Source organism: Acinonyx jubatus, chromosome A3 (assembly GCF_027475565.1).
Source record: "Acinonyx jubatus isolate Ajub_Pintada_27869175 chromosome A3, VMU_Ajub_asm_v1.0, whole genome shotgun sequence".
Lineage (NCBI taxonomy): Eukaryota > Metazoa > Chordata > Mammalia > Carnivora > Felidae > Acinonyx > Acinonyx jubatus.
Window position 1 is genome coordinate 80073857 of NC_069388.1, and position 16742 is coordinate 80090598.

Here is a 16742-nt window from a genome sequence, read left to right on the forward strand (position 1 = left end):
CATTTTTCTGGAAATACTCTCCAGTGTAATAAAGGATTCACTGGAAACCAATACTTCTTTTAATGATCTATTAGGAATGGGAAGCAAACAAGAAACAGATATTGAAATTGATTATCTATGAGGGAAATAATTCAGCACCTCAGACTTTGCCATTTCAGTCTGGAAAATAAAGAATATACCTTCCCACAAATAACGTATTTACTTTTTTCTCTATTTTGAACTTTGTTCTCCCAATTCTATCTCTGGAAGGCTTTCAGACTAAAATCTAGTTTGAAGAAGCTACATATTTGTCAATGTAGCTAACATAAAATCACTTCTGTAGAGAGTTTCTATCATTCTTAAAATAATCTCCCTCCTGTCCCCTCCCAACCCCCTAGGAGATAACTATCCACTGTTGGGCAATCTGAACAATTTACTGAGTTTTTCTAAACCCTGAGGAATTTGATTGGCTAGACAACTGTGAAAAGGCACAATGCCTTTAAACATTGCCTAATAGTTTCCATAAATCATTACCTTGGATAACAGCTTGTCAAATAAGCTATCCATTATCGCTACAAGCTTAGCTGATATTTCAGCGATGTGGTCATGGTAGTCCTGTAATGAGACAGAATATTAAAGTCCCTGGAACACATCTAAAAAATATTTACCAATTAAGGAATTAAATTTACGAAACTTCAGTAGAAAATACAATGAAAAGTACCTTAGTGATATGATCAAAATGCCTAAGCATGCTATACTGCTTAGGCTGTAGTCGAGCTTCAAAATGAGCCCGGATCACAGGAATGTAGTGCACAATTAATTGCAAACAACGTGAAGATAGAGCTGAAGATCCAGGCAGTGGATACATCACGGAGAAACAAAAAAGAGAATTAGTTTACTTTAATTATATATCAAAATAAATTTTAAAATGTCAATTTCATACAGACCCCAGTTTATTTCATAAATGAAGAACACAGTGGCAGAAAGCAACATTATTTCACTTAAATAATTTGGTACTGAATAATGTAGTAAACATGCTGCTTTTCCCAATGACCTCAAGTTGTTAGTATTACTGACATGAGGAAGCTAATGGGAAAACGGATTCTCTTGTGACATTCAGATATCTTTCACCTCAAAGCACCTCATACACATTACATCTTAACATTTTCTATAGTGGTGCAACTTCCAAATAACTTATACTCGTTAGAGTGGAAATTCCTCATAACATTTCCCCAGAAGCCAATTTTTCAATCATGGTAATACATCGAACAGTGAAATAACTTTAGAGTCTTTAAATTAGAGTCATAAAAACATCAGGTGTACTAAAAACACAATGAGTATAGCAACATCATCGTAAAATCTCAACATGTGACTTAAAAACAAGAATCCATACCCAAATTTTTTGTAGTTATTGTTTTTAATCCAACAACTTGCAGTGCACCAGCTCCAAGAACTAACTGGCAACTTCTTGAATTGAAGTACTAACAAAGGAAGGAGAAAGAAAAAGCCCGACAATTTATCAAAAACTGTTCTGTATATGCTGGCAATGTGTTTATTTACAGTTCTAAAGCTACATTCCTCTTTCCTCTCATTCAAGGACCAAATGAATTTTCTAGTAGGAGCAACTAGGATCTATTTACGTAATGACAAAAAAGAGGCGAGGGGTGTTCCTAAATGATAATATTTATTGTCCGGTAGGAAAAAAGTAAAATTCTAAAAATAAATTGTTCAGAAATTCTTTAGTCTGCATTCATAAAACTAGCTCAGTTTCACTGAAACTAACATAACACTATATGTTAATTATACTTCAATTAAAAAAAAAACTAGCTCAGTTTCTGCATTCTTATCGGAGGGTCCTATTTTCAAAAGGGTAACAAAATCTTTCTGGACTAAAATATGACAACTCAATTTGGGGGAAGAATTAACTGATTAGACATTTGAAAAGAAGCCTTTTCTTTATGCTAGCAGTTAAAAAAATCTGTTAAAATGAAATGGCTGAATAAGATTATCACCACATTTTCATTTTACATCAATGGTTCTGAAAGAATGATTTAAGAAAAATCTCTAACCTTAGTGAGATGAATTTTGTAAAGTTCAGTGAATTCCTTCCATGCACATTTGAAACCAGTCCAGGTTTTTTGACCTAAGTGGCCTCAGTCATGTTCAGCACCTAACGAACAAATCATCTCCTGTCTCCAATGTCATTAACAACTCTATGGGTATAATGAGGAATCACTAAATGCGAAGTGAGAAGGAAGTAGGTGGCCTTCTTCCAGTAACATGTTGTGATTCAACCACAATCAAATGTACAAAATTAATGTCTTAAAGAAAACTTAACCTTGAAATGTCTCAGAATTTGAAGATTAGTCATACTCTAATGAATTACTTCTTCCAACTATTTTTCCATCACAGTGAAATCATACACACCTTCAATAAATCTGACAGACGAGTAAGCATGTCAGTAGTAACAGATGGGATATTATCCACACACTGGCAATATTCAAGGATAATTCTTATCAACAGCAATACAGTTCTATAAGAAAAGAAAGATGACCCAACACGCAGTCAAGACAAGAGAGTTAAAATGATTCAGCACATAAAAATCAATACTGATCTTCGTAACTGAAATTATGTGTTTTACATATAAGCGCAGCAGAGAGGGATTGAGGTGAGGCAAGAGAGATTTCTAGGGTGCAAAATTGAGGAACTCATTTTCAGGGTCACACAATTGCAGGGCCAGCACTTGCATGACACTGAGAATGAGTACTTCCTTAAGTTTTGTGCTTTGGCACATCACTCTCTTATGTCACATTCCTATTAAGTCTCTTCAATAAGGCAGATATCCCATTCCTTGGCCAATTCAGAAACACTGACAAAAGTCTTACCCAGGATTTCTGAATAATCATAATAATAGTAGGTACTCAATCCTAAGTGCTGAATTAATGACAGGCACCTAATCATGACTTTCTTAGTGAGATGAAAGAGAAACTGTGGCTTCTAAGAACAATGGTATCTCCTAAGAAGTTTATCGGTAAGTCACAAAAGGTTTTCCAAAGATGAGAAAGTTACCAGCTCATTAGCTGGGCATGTCATAGATTAAAGAGAGACACTACTAGGAGCTTAAATAAGATTGAGGTTAAGGTAAATAGAGCCATTCATTATAGGACATCTAAGTTCAATGAGAGGCTTAGAAATGAGTGATCCATATAAAATAATGTTTTATGAAAGTCTGAAGGATACCAGGAAGTAGTGATTCAAGAAGGAGTCTAGCCTTTATAACAGCTTAATTATTCTCCATATTATTCTCCATGCATATTTCCAGTATCTGCTTTACTGGGCAGGGGTTCACTATTTATCTTTTGTAGTCTTCTCTCAGAAGATAAAATATTTTCCCTTTAGCCAGGGAGTTCAATTTTGGGGAGCAGTCTCTTTGCCTAAAGAGCCAGAAAGCCAGAGGTGACCAATGCCATCAAGCAAGAATAACAAGATAATGGGTAATTAAGGAGAGAAATCATAATTAGATTGAAGGGATAAGATTATAAGGTTGAAAAAATCTTTGCCCTACTGGAAGCAGAAAAGAACTCCAGAGGAGGAAAAAAAGGGAAGCTTTCATTCGCGAAGGGTATAGTGTCAGATTTCTGGATAATACAGACTGAGAAAATGCATCAATTCAATACATACTTTTTGATTATTTATTGGGTACAAAGTAAAATATAAATGGTAAGACATCACCATCTTTAAGGAACTCAAAACTAACCAGGGAGATATATACATAAATAATTTTAATATACTGAGAAAAGTGCTATTTTAGAGGCACATGGAGTCTCAAGGAAAAGATCAATCATTCCTCCTGGAGGGGGTGTGTATTTCAGAAAAGATTTATACAGTGATAAGAAACAAAAGGGAAAAAGAATCTTGGTCTTGATCTTGGGAGCTAGACCTTGACTCTAATCCTGACTCCATTTGGGTCATTTTATATCAACCACTTAAACTTCTGAGGATCAATTCTCTTAACTGTAGAAAGGAAACAATAATCCCTGAAGTGTTTATTTCACAATGTGGTTGTAGAGATTAAAAAGATTGTTGCGTGAAAATACTTAAATTATGAAGTGCTATTAAAGAATATTAAGATATTATTTTAACTACCCATTTAAAAAATGGCATGTAGTACTAGACAAACAAAACTGGAATTTATATTTTCCTTAGTTAACTGGCATTTGAAATACTGTCATTGGTAAAAAAAGACCTAATGACAAATGATAACAGAAATAAGTGATAACAACTATCAACTTATTAGGTGCTAGAACTATGCCAAATGCCTTATATGAGTTATATGTTTAATTCTGTAATAGTTCTTAGTACTATTTTCACGTTTTGATTTACAAATAAGAGAACTGAGGCACACAGAGTAACCTGCCCAATGTCACAAAGAGTTAAGAGAGCTTCTGGGATTCAAACCTAAACAATGTGACTCCAAAGCCTGCACAACTTCAATTATATGCTATAACACTAAAAAAGCTTCAGAAAAAGAAGACAGAAAGAGCCTGAAATATTAATAACACCATAAAGCCAGTATTCCACCCTTGGGTTGTATACCTCCACATTTCTTATTATACGAAAAAATTTATCAACCCATTTCTTGTAAAGCCAGCAGTGTAGTCCCTAATTTAAGATATAGAATACTACAAAATATAGAAAATGGAGAGGAATCCATAAAATATCCTTTAAATTATTTTTAAAATTTAAAATTGTTAATCTATGGGGCACATGGGTGGCTCAGGTGGTTGAGCATCTAACTCTTCATTTTGGCTCAGGTCATGATCTCACAGTTTCTAGATTCAAGCCTCACGTGAGGCTCTGTGCTGAGAGCACAGAGCCTGCTTGGGATTCTCTGTCTCTCCCCCTCTCTGTCCCTCCCCAACTTGCAAACATTCTCTGTCTCAAAATAAGTAAATGAAAAAAAACATGTTAAAAAATTAATAAATAAAATTATTAATCTAAAATTTCCAATTCACATCAAGGGGGAACTAGAAGACCTATGTTTTAAATAACTGACTCAACTAATAAAGAAAAATGTGTCACTCACCCAACGACAGCATATTGTTGTCCCTCTACAATGAGAACTTCAGCTGGTTTTCTTTCTTCCGTAACTAGAGAGTAAAGCATATAACAAAGAGAGACATAGGAACAAGACTAAACAAATTATTAAAGTAAAAATTTAAACTAGGAAAAAATGAAGAAGATAGTTCCAATTTAGGGCTGGTAGGGCTGGAAACTATCTTATATTCAAAAACAAATGTCTACTTCTTAGGAAGCAATTTGGCACGGAATAAAGTATATTGGGTTTGGAATCAGAGAAATATGGATTTGAGTTCCAGTACTGCCAATCACGGGATGCAAGAACTTGTGCCAATTAGTTAACTTCTTTCAGTGTCAACGTCTGTATCCATTAAACATGGATAACGGAAACTATCAGTGTTTTTGTTAACAACAGAGATCATGACTACAAACTGCCGATCCTAGGTCTGCCCTCTGGTAGATGATCAGTGAGTAAAAAAAAAATAATAGTTTGGAAAGGCAGAACTAGAATTTCAACTGGTTGTCTATATTATAATTCTTAGATTATAAACTAATTCCTATACTCAATAGAGAGATATAATTTTCAAGACTTCAGTCCAGAAATTATTTTCAGCATGTGGTATTTCTTACCGTTATAAAACAAAACTCAGCATGTTGAAGTGAAAAGTAGAGTAGACTGGATTATTGTTCTTAATCAGCCAAATTATTTAGATTATCATGGGCCCATTATTATGCTTCCCCAAGCCTCAAGTCCCTTTGACTTGACATTAAATATCTACTTCCTCATTTCCTTCAAGGAAAGAAATTCAGTGTGACACAATTTCAAATTTCTAATCTGTATACCAGATTAAATTTTTGAAGATAGGGACTGTGTCTTAACCAATTCTCTACATTACAGAGAAAACGGCAGAGCATAGTAGTGAAAAGAAAGGGCCCTAAAGTCAGTCTGCCTGTATCTGGAACTCAGCTCTACCACTTCCTAGCTCTGTAACCTTAGGCAAGTTGCCTAATTTCTTTGCGCCTCACTTTCCATATTTGTTAAGTGGGAATACTAACAGTATCTAGTTCACGGGCCTATAAATAAGAACGCAACGTGCCGAGAACAAACTGTCTAGCCTTAGGTAAGCATTCAATTAATATTAATTGCTATCCATTAACTTTCATTTCCCCAATGCCTAGACAAGTAGCTAGTAACTCATTAATGAATGGTGGTCAATGAATGAATAATAACCAAGGATCCTTAACTTGGTAAGAACAAGTAAAATGGTGATGGACTTCTAATAGCATGTACTTTCTCACTCAGAGGAAAAAATAAAAGTCTGGGACAGAAATAGAGTTATAAAAGAAACCTCTTATCGTTAGTATCCTCCAAAGAGAAAGTAAAAATAAACAGTTCACTTTGGGGGTAAAAAAAAAGACACATGGTTAATTCAATCACTCTATATCATTTTAGTTAAAAAATTGTTATGCTTGCATGAGAATGGATTGTAAAACTTTGAGCTGTTCAGGACAAAAACCGTCATTGTCATCTAGCACAGCAACTCACAAAGTGGTAAGTCATCAAATATAGCTTGAAAGAATAAATGAGAGATAAATCTTATAATTTTAAATCGTGATTTAGAATAATCGGTGTTTTTCTTTCAATCTTTGCTACCTGAATACTTTTGCTTTGCTAATATCTTAAAATCAATTAAGATTATGACCGCCACCCAACACTGTTACCTACTAAAAAATGGTCACTAGGCAAACAGAAATCTAGTTAATTCATTCAATTCTTCTCTCTGCTCTATATGAACTACTCTATTTTACACATGTCCTTAACCCCTCCTCTCCTGTCACAGTGTGAGAAGAGATAGCCTTTCTCAACTCTGGATTTAATTCCAGAGGCCCTGCCTTACAATCACTCTGCACCACTCTTCCACTCTTATCTTTAACATTCTTTCTCTTTCTGTTAAGCACAAAAATATAATTCAGCTTCTCCTACCTTAAAACTCTTCTCTCAACTCCCTAAGTGGATTAAAATAATAATCTAATTATTCTCCTAGGTTTCTAGTGCTACTTCATCATGCACTTGCCCTTCACAAACAAATCTGTCGAAAAAGGAGGCTACATTTGTTTACAGGTCCTCACCTTTCAAATTACTTAGCACTGAACTACAGTCTGATTCTGTCACTCTACTGAATTACTAAAATTGCAAATGACCTCCTCCATGTCAAACTAGTGGTCACTATCTGTATTTTACTCAGTCTTTCTCTTGTAGTGCAGTCACATTTGGTGCAAATGTGAAATACACAATTTAAAAATATTTCTATGTAAAAATATTAAAATTTCATGAAATGCATAAAATTTGAAAATGCATCTGCCTCCTCCATTTAAAATATTCAACAATTGGGGGGTGCCTGAGTGGCTCAGTCAGTTAAGCGTCTGACTTCAGCTCAGGTCATGATCTCGCAGTCTGTGGGTTCGAGCCGTCCCTTATCAGGCTGTGTGCTGACAGCTCAGAGCCTGGAGCCCGCTTTGGATTCTGTGTCTCCCTCTCTCTGTCCCTCCCCTGCTCGTGCTGTCTCTCCCTCTCTCAAAAATAAACAAACATTAAAAATATTCAACAACTGGGGAGCCTGGACGGCTCAGTCAGTAGAGCATGTAATCTTCATCTCAGGGTAGTAAATTCAAGCCCCATGTTGCGTATGGAATCTACTTAAAATTTTTTTTTAAATTAGAAAAAAAATATTTGATAGTCTCACAATTTTAAATATGGTGTTATAGGATAAGTTGTACTTAAGTTTACATACATTATTATCACGGGACAGCTCTACTTTAACTGGCATACAAAAGTATCTTCCAGCTATTGTATTTCTTTTAGATGAAACCCAACAGGCATTTGATACCAATGAAAATTCTCTTCTTGAAACTCTAATTTTTTTACTTCTATGTTCTTCTGGATTTCTTCCTACTTCTCTAGCCTTTCCTTCTGAGTTTCCTGCATAGTTTTCTTTTTCTACAGTTTTTTACATTTTGGTTTTCTCTATCATATCACTACTGCATTAATTGTGATTGCTAATCCACATTTTTTTTATTAGACTCAGCCCTTTTATTTTTATTTTTTAAGTAGGCTTCAGGCCCAGCACAGAGCCTAATGTGGGGCTTTAATTCACAACAACAAGATTAAGACCTGAGCTGAGATCAAGAATCAGATGCTTAACAGACTGAGCCACCCAGGTGCCCCTAGACTTAGCCCTTTGAAAGTAGAATTATAACTGTTATCTCGGTCTCAATATCTAACACAGAGTAGAAGCTTATTAGTATTCAGTGAATGAATACGTGTCTTTAAACAATACAGTACAGTGGTTAAGAACATAGCTATGAAATTATTATAAGGCAGGTTTCAAATCTCAGCTCATCATTTGTACAGAATTCTTTAACCCCTGGAAGCCTTATGCCTCCTTGCTGTTAAACAAGGTAACAATAGCATCTTCATCAAAGGTTGTTATGGGGATATACTAGAATAATACATGTAAAAGCACCTGGCCCAGGGTCTGGCATATGGTTAGCAATCAATAAATATCTGAAATTATTATTACAAATTATCATACATAACTTTTCCAGTCAATTGAGGCAGTGTCAATTAAAGAAATGTTAAGCATTCCTATAAAATGAATAAACAGTGTAAAACTGGAAGACAGCATGTGAAAGAATACACATACCCCCTGACTTTTTTTCAGGTAAAGCAATCTTTCCATCTGATATAGAATCAACAAGATCCTGAAATTCTGCAGGAACATCAGCTTGCTTCCAGCGCTCATTGTCTAAGAGGAGGCTATTCAAAGGGGGAGAAAAAAGGAAGATAAACTTTAACAATATTTCAACAAGGCACTTGGTTGACTCAGTCGAATGAGCATCCGACTCTTGATTTTAGCTCAGGTCATGATCTCACGTTTTGTGAGATTGAGCCCTGTGTCAGGCTCTGTGCTGATATTTCAACACGATCTTCTTTGGTTAAAAAGAAAAGAGTTGAGTGTGTATGTAAGACTTTTGTTCTCATATCTTTTAGTAATAATAAAGACACTATACGTATCTTAGTTAAATTCAAGTAGATCTCATGTAAACAAGGCATTGACTTTTAAACAGTAATGGCCACTAGCTGTTGTTAGTACTAAGATTTTTTAAAATAAATGTATACCTTAATAAACTGAAATCATTCATAATGAGTACTTTCAGAAAATATTTCTTTTTATATCTCTTAGCCTATCCAAGAAGAGTAATGAAACATAATTAACTTCACCACTGAGTGGGAAAAGAAAAGCCAATCTATTGAGGATCTTTGTGACAAGTAAATAAACATTCTAATTCCACTTTGGAAAGCTGAGAAATGGGATTTTAATTCCACAGTCTGCCTTTAGTGGAAAATAGGTTTTTTAGGGGTTTTGGTTAACCAATCAATTAAATATAATCATGTTTTGTAAAGGAAAGGGAAAAAACTGAAAAGCAGAATGAACATGGTAATGATACCTCAGCTTAGTTTTTCTCTCTTCATGAAACCTGTTTACAAATTTATTAGCTTGGCTCTGAAGTGCTCCAAGTAATGACATGCTTTTTCTTCCACAGATGTGTTCAGTATCTAAAATGAATGTTTCCATTAATCTAGAAAGTGTTATGAATTCCGTGGAATTTAGCTTCTCAAGAAAACCATCCTAAATTTTAAAGATAACACAAAAATCATGACAGAGAATTAGGAATAACATCAAATACGAACAAGCTATAAAACAAACTTAGTTTGATATGTTACTATTAATTATTTTAACAATACATTATATATTAATTCATGAATATTATCTTAACATTATTTTTAATGAAATTTCTCAATACCTCAGTCCCAGAAATTGAACATTAAAAACTTAAAATATCCAAATTTTACTCTGATTCCTTTATAATACAGTAGCTCAAATAAATTCAGGTCATACTATAAAATTTTCACAATATTGGAATTCAACTAATTTTATTAACATATTGGCCAGTTATACACACATATATGGTGTGTGTGGGTGTATATATATACATATATATATACATACATATAAAATAGCATATTAACGTCAAATTAATTAAGGTATCATATTTCAAAATTAAGTCTTTTAATAATTTTTTTCAAAGAATAATAGATTTTCCTATTTCTTTCATTTGGATTATTTTACATTTCAACATCTCCCTAACAGGCCATACCAGTACCATTAACTTTATTAAGTATTTAAAATATAATATGATGGGGCACCTAGGTGGCTCAGTTAACCATCCGACTCTTGATTTTTGGCTCAGATCATGATCTCACAGTCATGAGATCGAGTCCCACTGTCAGGCTCTGCACTGGGTATGGAACCTGCTTAAGATTCTCTCTCCCTCTCCCTCTGTCCCTCCCCTGCTCATGCTTGTGCTCACTCTCTCTCTCTCTCTCAAAAAAATAAATATATATATACATACGTATATATGTATATGTGTGTGTGTGTGTATATATATATAAATACATAATATGCATTATGGGGAACATAGGGACACAAGCAAGGATATGATTCTAGATCTTCAAAATAATTATACTATATATAAAATATCTAAAGCTTTATCAAACAATTAACCTTTGCTCTTGACATGAGAAACTTGACGGCTCGATCATGGCATATATCTGAGGCACTATACAATAACTCCTGGATATTATTTGCCAGTTTTTCTAGCTCTAAATCAGTTAATTTCATGTCTTCATTGACCCTGAAAATGATAAAAAAGAGATCAAGTCAGGGGAAATTGTGAGTACACTGTCTCCACAGGTAGCATATCAATAAAAAACAAAAAGCTATAAAATTTGCATTTGAGGAAGAATTCTGTAACGTATCAAATGCTTTTTTTGTGTGTGGTGAATCATTACTTAAATAAGCTTGGATAATACAAATATTTTACCCTAATCTTATATAGAAATATTTTCTCTCTCTGCTGTAGCATGTTCCATACTTATTTCAGACTCCAAGTGAAAATTCTGCAAAAACTACAGCAAAAATAAAAAATTCTAGTTAGGTACAAGGTGGTAGCTTTGGCAGGCTGTACACAGGGTGCTTAAAATGACACACTGGAAGGATGAAGAAGGAAGATTATTTCATGAAAAATAGGCACTTTTTTTTTTTTACTTATAATTATGAATGATAGTTAATATTCAGTTCAACTGAACTAATATTTCCTGAGCACTGTACTAGAGAGGACACAACAGGTTGCTGTCCTCAAAGAACTGACAAACAGAAATATGTATAAGACGAAATGTATTTTTTCCAGTTTTGAGAAGACTTCCTGTTTTTAAACATTTGTTTTTCTTGAGGCATGTATAAAGACCACTGATTCCATACCAACAATTCAATGCAGTGCTATTATGAACCAAGTTTAAGTGCCTTTGCATCATTTCTCTCCCTTTCAATAGAATTAAAATAATTTTCAAAGGTCTTACAAAGAGAATCTGATGTATGTTAATTTGAGGCAAACCACTACCCTAACTGGGTTAAGGTATTAAGGGAAGTTATTGCCTGCTATCCTTCAAAATTATAATATCATTAAATTTATTTACCGATGCTTTAAAGTAATAGAGGGAGGAACACCTGGCTGACTAAGTCAGTTAACATTTGACTCTTGATTTCAACTCCGGTCATGATCTCATGGTTCATGAGACTGAAGCATGCCTTAGGCTCCACACTGACAGCAGCAGAACCTACTTAGGGTTCTCTCTCCCTGTCTCCCTCTGCTCCTCCCCAACTCATGCTCACTCTCTCTCACAATAAATAAAAAATAAAATTAAAATTAAAAAATAAAATAAAGGATTAATATTCTTACTCTTAGAAAAAGCAACTCATTTGGTTCTCACACTCCCAAGACAGGTAGATAAATATCTACTTTAAGGATGAGGACACTGAATCTTTGAAAGTTTAAATGACCTACCCAAGGTCACAGGTTAAAGGACTAGAACCTAGAATCAGTCTAATTCCATTTCTAATCTGCTAAGCTTCCTCCACTCCAACATTTACTTCTATATAAATAGTCCAATGCTATTTCAATACCAACTCCCACAAAATTGTTTGCTTAAATTTTAAAGGTCAAATTTACAAGGCGCCTGGGTGGCTCAGTCTGTTGAGTGTCCGACTTGGGTTCAGGTCATGATCTCACAGTTTGTGGGTTTCAGCCCCATGTGGGGCTCTGTACTGACAGCTCAGAGCCTGAATCCTTCCTCAGATTCTGTGTCTCCTTCTCTCTCTGCTCCTCCCTGTTCACACTCTCTCTCTCAAAAATAAATAAACATTAAAAAAATTTTTTTTAAATACAGTTCAAATTTACTACTGAAATAAAATTGCATTTTGTGAAGGATGTTTAAAATTTGCCCCCATGTAATAGAAAGATTAAGAACATGAAACTCTTGGCAATATGCTAGCAATTCACAAAGATTAAAAAAAACAGGGGTGCCTGGGTGGCTCAGTCAGTTGAGCGTCTGACTTCGGCTCAGGTCACAATCTCATGGTTCGTGGGTTCGAGCTCCGCGTCAGGCTCTGTGCTGACAGGTCAGAGCCTGAAGCCTGCTTGGGATTCTGTGTCTCCCTCTCTCTGCCCCTTCCCCACTCATGCTCTGTCTCTTTCTCTCTCAAAAGTAAATAAACATTAAAAAATAATTTTTTTTTAAACAAAAAATAGCAGATAAAAACAACTCTCATATCTTTAAGTAGGGTGACCATCCAAAAAGATGGGAAGTTTGGTATTTTAAGAAAATCATTTAATTTAGTTATTTGTAATGTTGCTTTTTACAAAGAATTTTTTTTAAGTCTATTTATTTATTTAGAGAGAGAGAGAGAGAGAGAGAGCGAGCGAGCAGGCAGGGAAGGACAGAGAGAGAAAAAGAAACAGAATCCCAAGCAGGCTCCAAGCTGTCAAAGCACAGCCCAACACAGGGCTCAAACTCACCAACCGTGAGATCATGACCTGAGCCAAATTCAAAAGTCAGATGCTTAACTGACTGAGCCACCCAGGTGCCCCTAAAAAGAATTTTAATTTTTTAAGTTTAATTGGATCTCTTTCACATTCACAGGAAAAAAAAAAAAAAAACTTTATAAAGATGATGTAGCATTTCTGCTTTTGGGTACATACAGAAAAGAACTAAAAGCAGGATCTCAAAGAGATTTGCATACCCATGTTCACAGTAGCACTATTCACAATAGCCAAAAGATGGAAGTAATCCAAAAGTACACCAACAGATGAATGGATAAAAACATGTGATGTATACATACAATGGAATATTATTTGGCCTTAAAAAGGAAGGAAATTCTCACACATACTACAACATGGATGAACTTTGAAGACAGTATACTAAGTGAATTGAGCCAATAACAAAAGGACAAATACTGTATAATTCCACTTATATGACGTACCTAAATTAGTTGAACTCACGAAGACCAAAAGTAGAAGGGTGGCTTCTAGGGGACAGGTAGAGGAAGAAATGGGGAGTTGTTGCTAAATGGGTATAGAGTTTTAGTTTTGCAAGATGAAAAAGGTCTTGGAGATTGGGTGCACAACAATATAAATATACTTACTACTAGTAGACTGTGCATTTAGAAATGGTTAAGATGGTATATTTTGTTATGTGTTTTTCACCACAATTTAAAATAAATGTTTAAAAAAACCATAAAACTGTCTAATTCTTTCCATTATTTTTCTTTTCCCATTTCCTGCCTGGGAAATTATTTCTTCTTTTGTGCCCATATCTGCACTGCAGTTACCTTACAAAGGCTTGTGCTGAGACTACATAAAGAACTCCCATAAATCAGTAAGAAATGAACACAGCCCAGCAGAGAAGTGGGCAAAGAACTTGAATAGGCGCTTCACAAAAGAGAACATCAAATAGTCAATGAATATATGAAAAGTGATCTCTTACCAATGATCAGTGAAATAAAAAGTAAAACTAATATACCTGCAACATACCCACCAGAATGGCTAACATGTAAAAGACTGACAACACCCAAGACTGAATGAAGATGTAGAAAAACAGGAACTCTTTCACATTGCTGATGGGACTATAAAAGAGTACAATCACTATGGGAAACTCTTATTAGCTAAACTGACCATTCATATACCTCAATCATTCTTAGGTATATATTATGCTTATAACACATATACAAAAGACACCTAGAAGAATGTTGACAACAATCAAAATGGAAATAACACAAATTTCATTTACAGTAGAATACATAATGGTGTAGTCAGAAAGGGGAATACTGTACACAAATAAAATTACTGCTACATGCAACAACTTAGAAGAATAGCACAAATAGAATTTTGAGGGAAAGAAATTTGAGACAAAAGAACATGATTCCATTTATGGTTCCATTTATATAGTTTAAAAACCAGAAAAACCAACAGTTTTTGTGGTCTTCCTTGGGAAAGAGTGAAAACACAGTTGCAAGGAAGGTTTCCAGAGAGCTGGTAATGTTCTATTTCTTAATTTGGGTGGTGATTACACCAGTGTACTCACTTTACAATCATGGAGGTGAACACGTACAATTGATATATTGGCCTATATGTGCATTATACTCCAAGTAAAAAGTTAAAACAAAACAAAAAATTAAGCAGGGTACCACCCTTTGTCCTTTCCATCCTGCTGCTAAGGATGCGGATTTGATGATAAAAGCTGAAGCAGCCTCTTTACAGATGAAAGCTGGAAAATGAGGACAGGAGAGCTGCCTTCTCCACTGTGGACCTCTCATCTCTGAACTGTTACATGACAGAAACAAAATTCTACGCTGTTTGAGCTATAGGATTTGTACACCCCTTGTAAGTTTTAGACTGCACCCTAACCAGTAAATGTGAAATGTTAGCCTGAACAGAGAAAAAATATTTTTATTAATATGTAGTTCAGGGTTTTCTTTTTGGTGAGGAGGAAGGTATTACAGTTGACTTTATGCTGTAACTGCAACCTACATAAATTCCTTGGCCATAGGCTGACTTGTATAACAATAAAAGTACATGCTGAGTTATTATTCTTAACAATAATTAAATCCATACTATGTTCTTGGGTCAGAAAGATTTTATTGGCCTTGTTTTGTTTTTTCCACACAAGAGGTTATTGGGACAACTGGTGAACTGTGAATGGGATGTATGGATTGCAAGGTAATAATGTATCAATGTTTTCTTCATTATAATTGGTTAACTGTAGTTATTTAAGAGAGTATTCTTGTATTTTAGGAAATATACCCTTAAGAATACGGAAATAATGGGACATCATGTCTGCAACCTTTTGCCAAATGATTCAGAAAAAAATATTATCATGAGAGACAAAGAGAGAAGAAGGGAGCAAGAAAGAGAAAAAGGAAGAAAGGGAGAAAGAAGGCAATGTGGTAAACTGTCAACAAATGACTTTTTCGTACAATTCTGGCAACTTTTCTGTAAATCTGAAATTATTTCAAAGTAAGTTTTAAAAAGTCATGTTTGAAAAAATGGTATGATCCGCCTGGAAATTCATGCCTTTGAAAAACTAAATCAAACAGATCTTCACTATATACAAAATACAAAGGTGTTATAGGAAAAGAAAGAAAAATAAACAAGGTAATGCTGACCTGATTTTCAGGACAAGTTCTGCCACTAGTGACTTTAAATAAGTCAAATAAATGCTCTGAAATAAGGGCATTTAATTAAATGGTCCCTTTCCAGCCTTAAAATTCTGTAATTTTCAATTACTTCCAATGCTCACCTCCTTACATTACATTTTCAAAAAGATATGTGTTTTGTAAAATTAATTTATTTTTGTTAAATTCCAAGACCAAAGTTCATATGGTTTTTCAATAAATTGAAAAAATCAGTCTTACTCAAAATCTTATAAAGTTGGCAGCAGTCAGCATACTCACATCATATCCACACCTCCTGGAGTAGCAGATGATGATGTCTGCTCTTTGCTGGATGAAGAATCAGTAGTACATTCTGGTTCGGATACCGAATCACTGCTGCAGGGCTCACTATTTGGAGATGCATTTCTTTGAGAGGTAGTGTCGATTGCTATAGGTGTTAATTCACCCTCATTGAATGCATCACTTATAAACAAGCCTTCATGGATTAAATAAGCCACTTCTGTGTCCAGTGAATTGTCTTTTGCAGCATTCTTCTGTTGTGAAATCTCTTCCAATTCCCTGGTCCTTCGGTTTTTGTCAAGAACTGAGAGAACAACGCTGTGAATGATATTTAACGTTGCCTATAAGAAAACAGGATATATTTTTAAAGGATTTAAAATAACATGTATCTAAAGTCCCCAAAAGTGAATTCTGCATATGTACTTTTTAAAATCTTATAAATGAGTGTCAAGGTCATGCATGTCATAATTACACCAATCTTTTATCACAGTAAAGGTGACTTTGTGAAAAAGAACTACTCAAGAGAAATGGGTTCCCTAAAGCTTAAGAATGGAGTTCTGTATTTTCATTGATTTAAGTAGCAATCTCCTGAGAGTACATTGCATATATTCTAAGTATCTTAAATAGGTTACACTAAACATAACTTGCCTACCATATATCTAGTAAGGGGTTAAATAGCCACAATATATAAAGAACTCTTACAACTCAACAAAAAAATCTGATTAAAAAATGAGCAAAGAAAGTATTTCTCCAAAGAAGACATACTAATGGCCA

The 16742-nt window shown here is 34.6% G+C and overlaps 1 protein-coding gene across 5 annotated transcripts in view; it reads right to left on the reverse strand.

Moving 5' to 3' along the window:
- VPS54 (VPS54 subunit of GARP complex) overlaps positions 1 to 16742 on the reverse strand; it is a 136941-nt gene that overhangs the window by 65372 nt on the left and 54827 nt on the right. For 4 of the 5 annotated variants that reach the window (XM_027072354.2, XM_015070546.3, XM_027072352.2 and 1 more), the window contains 9 exons: positions 15969 to 16309; positions 10686 to 10815; positions 9568 to 9749; positions 8763 to 8875; positions 5066 to 5129; positions 2407 to 2512; positions 1373 to 1460; positions 701 to 822; positions 514 to 594 (listed from right to left, as the gene is read on the reverse strand). In XM_027072354.2, the coding sequence (XP_026928155.1) occupies positions 514 to 594; positions 701 to 822; positions 1373 to 1460; positions 2407 to 2512; positions 5066 to 5129; positions 8763 to 8875; positions 9568 to 9749; positions 10686 to 10815; positions 15969 to 16309 (1227 nt within the window). Of the gene's footprint in view, positions 1 to 513; positions 595 to 700; positions 823 to 1372; positions 1461 to 2048; positions 2150 to 2406; positions 2513 to 5065; positions 5130 to 8762; positions 8876 to 9567; positions 9750 to 10685; positions 10816 to 15968; positions 16310 to 16742 lie in introns of those variants that run through there. The other variant, XR_003424784.2, reaches the window with a different exon arrangement.